We start from the raw sequence: 7781 nt of genomic DNA on the forward strand, positions 1-7781 counted from the left end.
GGTGCAGCAGCGGCGCCGCTCATTGGTCGAAGCGGTGTTGCATCATCAGTTGCCAGGCAAGTCGGAACACGGCAGTTTGGAAAGGGGCGGGGAAATTGAAAATGAAAGTAACGGCGGAGCGGGGAGGGGATGGAGAGCGGCGGCGGTGAGGGGCCGGAGGGGGCTGGAGGGGGTTGGTAGAGGCTGATGGGGACTGGTGGGGACTGGTGGGGACTGGTGGGGACTGTCGAGGGGCTGGCGGGGAACTGGTGGGGACTGGAGGGGTTTGGTGGCCACTGGAGGGGGCTGGAGGGGTTCGGTGACTGCTGGTGTGTGCTCCAGGAGGGTCCGTGGGGAGCCGGGCTGGAAGGGGGGGCCATTCTCAAAGCACTGCTGTGTGTTCCAGGTGCTGAGAGGAGCTGAGAACCCGCGTCAGGAGCACCCCGAGGAGCCCACCCGGTCCTGCTCTGCATCAGAGGCTCTGGGGGTCCCCACCCCGCAGCCATGGTGATGCGGCCCCACGTTCTGCGCCTGTCATGCACGCTGCTCCTGGCCGACCTGGCCCTCATGTTGGCCCTGGCCCACTTCTTCCCAGCACTGGCTCAGTTGGGCAGGGTGGGCTCCTGGCTGGAAGCCGGGCTGCGCCTTCTGGTGCTGGGGGGGGCCGGGCGGCTGCTGGCCCCCAGGGGACCCCACGGGGCTGCGGTGCTGCTGAGTCTGGGCCCGGCCGTCTTCCTGACCCTACGGGGCTACGTGGGGCTGCCTGGAGCCGCCCCGGTGCTGCTGGCCACGGCCACGCCGTCCTGGCTGGTGCTGACCCACGGGACAGCCGTGGTGGCATTGCTCACCTGGAGCCTCCTGGTCCCCACTGTAGCTGTGGGGGCGAAGGAGGCAGAGGCCTGGGTGCCCCTGAGGCGGCTGCTGGCCCTTGCCTGGCCTGAGTGGCCCTTCCTCAGCTGCGCCTTCCTCTTCCTCGCCTTGGCTGCGCTGGGTGAGACCTCAGTGCCTTACTGCACTGGGAAAGCCCTGGATGTCCTCCGCCATGGGGACGGCCTCGCCGCCTTCACTGCTGCTGTCGGCCTCATGTGCCTGGCCTCTGCCAGCAGGTAGGGACCCCACATCCCTCCACAAAATCTCATCCACCTCTGGTGGTCATCGGATGGGCTTGAGGGTCTCTTTCCATTCCTGGTGGTCATTTGATTGCTTTTGAGGTCTCCATTCACTCTTGGTGGTAATCTAAGAGCATCTGGGGTCTTCATCCCCAGATTTGGCCAACCCCTATTGATTGTGTAGTGAATTTAGGCTCCTCTGTCCCTAGACCCACCAACTGCTCATTGTTGTCTGATGGCTTTTAGGGTCTCCATTCCCAGACCCCTTCCAACCCTACTGGGTTTTGGGGTCTCCATTGACCTTCAGTGGTTGTTTGATGGGTTTGGGGCTCTTTGTTGGCTCTTAGTGATTGTCTGAAGAGTTCTGGGCTCTCCACTGACCCCTGATGGGTTTTGAGTTCAACCCCCAATTCCTTCCCAGCTCGCTGTTTGCCGGCTGCCGTGGTGGCCTCTCCACCTTCATCAGGTTCCGCTCTGTTTTGCGCACCCGTGACCAGCTCTTCTCCAGCCTGGTGTACCGGGACCTCGCCTTCTTCCAGAAGACCACAGCAGGTACAGACTGGGGGCACTTTTGTCCCTGTCCCCACGCCATACCCCAGCTCATCCCATTCAACCCCGCAGCTGAGTTGGCCTCCCGGCTGACCACTGACGTGACGCTGGCAAGCAATGTGTTTACACTCAACATCAACGTCATGCTGAGGAACCTGGGGCAGGTGCTGGGGCTCTGTGCCTTCATGTTGGGGCTGTCCCCGCGCCTGACGATGCTGGCGCTGCTCGAAGTGCCGCTTGCCGTCGCCGCACGGAAAGTCTACAACACCCGGCACCAGGTGATGGCAGGGGTTGGGGTGGCAGGGATGGAGACAACAGCAGTGGGATAGGAACAGTGGGAAGAGCAGAAGAGCAGGATGGGGATCGTGGGTCCAGCACAACCAGGATGAGATGGCAGAAAACAGCAGGGCAGGAATGGCGAGGACTTGGCCATGCCATGCGTGCTGACAGCCACTGTTCCCCCCAGCTGCTGCAGCGGGCCGTGCTGGATGCAGCGGCCGACGCTGGAGCGGCAGTGCAGGAGTCCATCTCTTCCATTGAGACAGTAAGAGTCTTCAACGGCGAGGAGGAGGAGGAGCACCGCTACAGGCAGGCACTGGACAAGACCCTGCAGCTGCGGGACCAGCGGGACACAGAGAAGGCCATTTTTCTCCTCATCCGGCGGGTGAGGCTGGCATGAGGAGACATTCTGGTGTCCGTGTGGGATGGGGACATCCCTGCTCAGCCCCATCCCTGCAGGTGCTGCAGTTGGCCGTGCAGGCTCTGGTGCTGTACTGTGGGCACCAGCAGCTCCACGAGGGGACCCTAACTGCTGGCAGCCTCGTCGCCTTCATCCTCTACCAGACTAAAGCTGGCAGCTGTGTGCAGGTGAGGTCAGGCAGTGCGTCCTCTGCCACCGGATCCCCATGATTGTGGCCACGTCCTCGTGTCCCCACCGTGGGTGCTGTGCCTGCGGGTCACAGCTGTGCCATGCAGGCGCTGGCGTATTCCTATGGTGACCTTCTGAGCAACGCGGTGGCCGCCTGCAAGGTCTTCGATTACCTGGACCAGGAGCGAGCTGTGGGCACCGGTGGCACCTACGTGCCCACCAAGCTGCGGGGCCACATCACCTTCCATCGCGTGTCCTTCGCCTATCCCACTCGCCCCGAGCGCCTCGTACTGCAAGATGTCACCTTTGAGCTGCGCCCTGGTGAGGTGACAGCATTGGCAGGGCTGAATGGCAGCGGGAAGAGCACCTGCGTGGCACTGCTGGAGAGATTCTATGAGCCTGGGGCTGGGGAGGTGCTGCTGGACGGGGTGCCGCTGCAGGACTATGAGCACCGCTACCTGCACCGCCAGGTGAGGGGCAGGGGGGAGTTGTGGCCACACCGAGTGGTGCTGGGGCTCAGCATCTTCCTTGGGGCAGGTGGCACTGGTAGGGCAGGAACCCGTGCTTTTCTCCGGCTCCATTCGGGATAACATTGCCTATGGGATGGAGAACTGCGAGGAGGAGGAGATCATAGCAGCTGCGAGGGCCGCGGGCGCTTTGGAATTCATCTCTGCCCTGGAGAAAGGCTTCGGCACCGGTGAGTGCAGGGAGCGGGGGGGGGACCCGGGTGTCTGAGCACACTCATCCCCACCCCGTCCTGCAGATGTAGGGGAGAGAGGAGGGCAGCTGTCGGCGGGGCAGAAGCAGCGCATCGCCATCGCCCGCGCTTTGGTGTGGCGTCCCACCGTCCTCATCCTCGACGAAGCCACCAGCGCTCTGGATGGGGACGGCGATGCGGCGGTGAGCACTGAGCAGCGTGCAGGGGGGAAGGTCCGGCCCTACAGTGCGTGCTGATGGGCAGCTGTGCATCCTACAGCTGCAGCAGTGGGTGCGGAACGGGGGGGACCGGACGGTGCTGCTCATCACCCACCAACCACGGATGCTGGAGAAGGCTGACCGCGTTGTGGTGCTGGAGCACGGCACGGTGGCTGAGATGGGGACACCCGCCGAGCTGAGGACCCGCGGTGGACCCTACAGCCGGCTGCTACAGCGCTGACAACCATAGGGCAGCTGGAGTGGGATGCGATGGGACGCGGGGAGCAGTGGCTGGCTCTGCTCCCGGCTGCAGGATGGGAAGTGTGGGGTGCTCTGGGATTTGTATGGAATAAAGTGGAGATGCTTTGTAGAGGAGCGAGTTGGGATGTGGGGTGTGGGCAGCTCAGCCTCAGTGCATGGTTGGTTATGGAAGCCGAGTGTTTGCCTTCAAAATGTGGTTGGAGCAGCACTGTACACTATGGGGGGGGAGGCACAGCTCAACCCAAAGGACAATTTCCAGCCATGTATCCGCATGAAAGCCATGAAAGCCTCGCACAAGGGAGTGTGAGGGTGAACGCAGGGGGAGGAGGGAGCAGCAGTGTGTGATGGAGTGGTGAGTAAAGAGTGTGGAGTGGGCAGAGGAGGGATGAGGGGAGGGGGTAAGTAACCAGCGTGGGGCCACATCTGTGCCCAGAGGAGCTGAACTGGGACTTGTCCCCCTGGCCCCCCCACGCCATCCCCAACCACGGCCCAGAGCAGCCTGCAGGCAGGCTGAGCACAGATCTGCAGGGCCACCTCCAGCTGGAGGACGTCTGGATCTCCTACACCAGGCCGGTGGTGTGACACAGAACTGGGAATAAAACTGCATGTTTCCACCTGGGTGTGTTGGGATCTCAGGGTGGGGAGTCCCAATGCTATAGGAAGTGCAGGGAGAGTGAGGGACTCCCAGACCCTCCCCTATGCCCCCCCATTGGTTCCTCCTCCGTCCCGCCAATGGCGGACGTGAGCGTGCGTGACGTCACCGGGCGTCAGGCAGAATGCGCTCCCGTGGATTGGAAATCGAAAGCGAAACAGCGGAGCGGGGCAGAGGACGGGAGCGGTGTGGGACCCCCCGGACCCCCCCGACCACCGAGCGGGCAGCAGGGCTGTGTCCCAACGGGGCTGTGTCCCTGAGCAGGGGAGGGGGCCGAGGGCTTTAGGGGGGCAGGGGGCAGTGGGAAGGGAAGGAGCTGTCAGAGCACGGCTGGGGGGCTGCGATGAACCCCCTGGGTGTGGGGTGCATGGAGCGCTTCTTCCAGCACAGAGCCGTTGGACTCGGAGAGGCACAGAGGGCGGAGGAATCCTCTGGGATAACACTCCAACCCTGAGTCAATGGCTCAGTTCAATTTTGTCCCCTGCTTAATTAATGCGTCTCATGACCTATATCCAGGTCACTTATGGAGGCACTGAGCAGAACTGGCCCTGAAACACAGACCCCACAAACACCCGGTAATCTCCCCATGCACGATGTCACTCATTGTCACCATCATGGACACGATGACCCCAAACAACCTCGCCCCGGTGACATCAACCCGTCCCAATAAACTCACAGAGACACCAACAGAGGCTGCAGAGTGTCTTTAATGTCAGCACCATGGCTCTGGGTTGGGGATGGGGACACACAGGGACAGTGGGTGACAGAAGGTGTCCATCAGATGCTGCCTGCGGGGACATGGGGTGAGAGAGGGGGTCACTATGGGGTGAGAGATGGGGTCACTCAGCCCTTATTGATGGCAATGGGACAGGGACAGGTTGGGGACACTCACCTGAAGGGTAGTTGTGACCAGGAAGTGGGGTGTAACCTAAAAGTGAGGGAATGGGAGGGATGAGTGGGGCTCTTGTCACACATGGTCACATCCCATAGAGACTCATATGACCCACAGAGAACACATAGAGATCCATAGGGACACATAGAGACCAGTAGAGACCTCACAGAGGCCAATAGAGAGACCCACAGAGGCCCCACAGCAACCCATAGGGATCAACAGAGACCCCACAGGGACCCGTAGAGAATAAAACATCCACAGCAACCCACAGGGACCCATAGGAACCCCACAGAGACCCCTTAGAGGTCCATGGAGCCCCTCAGGATCCCTCCCAAGCACCCACCTGGGGCAGGGGGCTGGGCCCGCCAGCAGTAGACACCAGTGAGAAGCAAGCCGAGCCCCAGCACCATCGTGACAGTGGCCACAGCCACCATCAGAGTCACCTCTAGTGTCAGCCCAGGACCTGCAGGGACACAGCCAGCAGTGACACAGCAAGGACACCGCTGTCCCTGTGTCACCCCGTCGACCCCAACTCACGCCAGTCCTCCAGGAGGGGCTCCTCCAGGCTGGCGTGCTGCACTGAGCACGTGTAGGTGTCCCCCAGCCCCGGGGCCACTGAAAGGGCTGCCTGTGTCTGGTAGGTCCAGTTCCCATTGGGGATGGCGGACACGGGCGAGTGGTCTCCGGGCCCCACGATGTCCCCGTTGTGCAGCCAGATGATGGTCACCTCGGGGGGGTAGAAGCCCCACACGTGGCAGGTGAGGCGGATGGGCATGCTGGGGTTCCATGTCTGTGCAGGGACGATGCGGACCTGGGGCTGGGCTGGAGCAGGGACAGGGACGGTGAGCAGCAGGGGACAGTGAGCAGCAGGAGGCATGGACGGCCCCCGCTCCATTCTCTGCAATGCTTCCTCTGTGCAACGCCCCACGCAACGCACTGTGCAACTTCCCCAACTCACTGCCCTGTAGGATTCCCCGTGCAATGCTCTGTGCCACATCCCCACGGGACGTCCCCACGCTCTGTGCAAGCTCTGTGCTTTGTCTGCTGCAATACCTCATGGGACGTCCTCTGCAACAGCCGGGAGATGCCTGGTGCATTCCTCTGTGCAATGTGCAATGCAGTGTGCTCTGCAAAACTACCCTAGAGTGTGCCATGCAACATCCCTGTGCAGCAAACTCCATGCAACACGCCGAGCAATATTCTGTGCAATTTTCCCTTGCAGCATCCCCATGCTTGGGACCCTTAAGCAATGCCCCATGCAGAATGTTCAGCAAAGCCCCTGTGCAATCCTCCATACAACATCCCCATGCGTTATGCTTTGCAGCACCCCTGTGCAGTCTTCCATATGTGCTTTGCAACACCCCTGTGCAATTCTCCATGCAATTTTTCCATGCTACACCCCCCTGCTTGAGAACCCCAAGCAACACTCAACACACCACCCTCATGCGGTGCCCCATGCAATGTCTCCATGCAACAACATCCCCGTGCAACACCCCATGCATCATTGCTATGCATCATTGCTATACAACATCCTCATGCAACGTCCCCATGCAATGCCCCATGCAACACCACCTCCGTGCAACGCCCCATGCAGCCCCATTTGCAATGCTCACTCCTCCGCAGCGCTGTCTGTGCCCAGAACCGTGCAGCCACTTTGCTGCACGCCCGTCTCCGCGCCTCTGCGCGCTGCACCCAGGTGCTGCCGTTGTTGAGGGCACTGGCAATCCGTCCGGCCACGTTGTGCAGCAGCCTCCAATCGCAGGCGTTGAAGCGGCGGACGTCGGGGTCGTAGCACACCAGGGGGTTCTTGTTGAAGGCCACGGTGAGGTCGAAGCCCAGCAGAGAGCCATTGGCTGCCAGCGGGCAGGAGCTGGCCAGGTGCACCATGAAGGCACCTGAATTGAGGGGACAGCAGGGAGGTGGCAGTGCTGGCAGTGACCCCATCCCCATTTGGAGCCCCCCAGAGGTCCCCATGGGGACACAACAGTGAGCTGAGCTCAACACTGGGATCCCATGAGATCCCTAAAGCCTTTGCTGGGAGTCCTAAGGGTTGAGACTCCCCGAAGTGGCCCCATACCCCACAAAGCTGAGCTCCCCACAAAGTGCCCCCACCATCCCATAAGGCCGAGCATTCCCAAATCATCCCTAGCAACCCAAAAGGCTGAGGCCCCCCATCACCCCAAAATCCTCCCGTGAGTACCAAAGCCCTGAGATCCCCCAAATTGTCCCCAATATCCCTCAGAGCTGAGTCCCCCTCCAAACTGAGCACAACATTCCATAAAGTTGAGACCTCCCCCCAAAAGGACGCCATTATCCCAAAGGGCTCACCCCACCCTAAAGCCCTCCCTGGAGGTCTTGAGGGCTGAGACCACCCCAAAGTGGCCCCAATATCCCAAAAGCTGAGACTCCCACAAATCATCCCCAAAGTCTTAAAAGGCTGAGATCCCCAATGCCCCCCCCCCCACGGGGGGGTGAAGCAGAGCCCCCCCAAGCCCCTACCATGATCCCATAGAGCAGAATCCCCCCAGAACCCCCCCAGAGTCCCTCCAAATCCCT

At 61.3% G+C, this 7781-nt stretch overlaps 2 protein-coding genes across 2 annotated transcripts; one reads left to right on the plus strand and one right to left on the minus strand.

Annotated features, from left to right (window-relative positions):
* The first annotated feature begins 69 nt into the window (after positions 1-69).
* TAP2 (transporter 2, ATP binding cassette subfamily B member) lies at positions 70-3790 on the plus strand. Its single transcript, XM_042823900.1, has 10 exons — positions 70-145; positions 386-1085; positions 1510-1640; positions 1710-1915; positions 2104-2301; positions 2376-2504; positions 2613-2975; positions 3043-3202; positions 3269-3405; positions 3482-3790. The coding sequence occupies exons 2-10, from the start codon at positions 484-486 to the stop codon at positions 3659-3661; spliced, it is 2106 nt and encodes a 701-aa protein (XP_042679834.1). The 5' UTR covers positions 70-145; positions 386-483; the 3' UTR covers positions 3662-3790.
* A 1232-nt stretch (positions 3791-5022) lies between these two features.
* LOC122163066 (HLA class II histocompatibility antigen, DM beta chain-like) lies at positions 5023-7314 on the minus strand. The gene is made up of 5 exons (XM_042823901.1): positions 6839-7314; positions 5763-6047; positions 5569-5688; positions 5226-5261; positions 5023-5121 (listed from the first exon to the last, which is right to left on the minus strand). The coding sequence occupies exons 1-5, from the start codon at positions 7197-7199 to the stop codon at positions 5111-5113; spliced, it is 813 nt and encodes a 270-aa protein (XP_042679835.1). The 5' UTR covers positions 7200-7314; the 3' UTR covers positions 5023-5110.
* Between the last annotated feature and the right edge of the window lie 467 nt (positions 7315-7781).

The sequence above is a fragment of the Centrocercus urophasianus genome, unplaced genomic scaffold (assembly GCF_019232065.1).
Source record: "Centrocercus urophasianus isolate 14NV4802_14NV808 unplaced genomic scaffold, USGS_Curo_1.0 seq_229, whole genome shotgun sequence".
Taxonomy (NCBI): domain Eukaryota; kingdom Metazoa; phylum Chordata; class Aves; order Galliformes; family Phasianidae; genus Centrocercus; species Centrocercus urophasianus.

Coding starts and splice junctions, on each gene's coding strand:
- LOC122163066 (XM_042823901.1), bottom strand. CDS start 7,199: ATGGGGACCTCTGGGGGGCTCCAAATGGGGATGGGGTCACTGCCAGCA. Junction 6,048..6,838: donor ACAGACAGCGCTGCGGAGGA/GTGAGCATTGCA, acceptor TCCCTGCTCCAG/CCCAGCCCCAGGTCCGCATC. Junction 5,262..5,568: donor GGCCCAGCCCCCTGCCCCAG/GTGGGTGCTTGG, acceptor CCTCACTTTTAG/GTTACACCCCACTTCCTGGT.
- TAP2 (XM_042823900.1), top strand. CDS start 484: ATGGTGATGCGGCCCCACGTTCTGCGCCTGTCATGCACGCTGCTCCTG. Junction 1,916..2,103: donor TCTACAACACCCGGCACCAG/GTGATGGCAGGG, acceptor TGTTCCCCCCAG/CTGCTGCAGCGGGCCGTGCT. Junction 3,203..3,268: donor GGAGAAAGGCTTCGGCACCG/GTGAGTGCAGGG, acceptor CCCGTCCTGCAG/ATGTAGGGGAGAGAGGAGGG.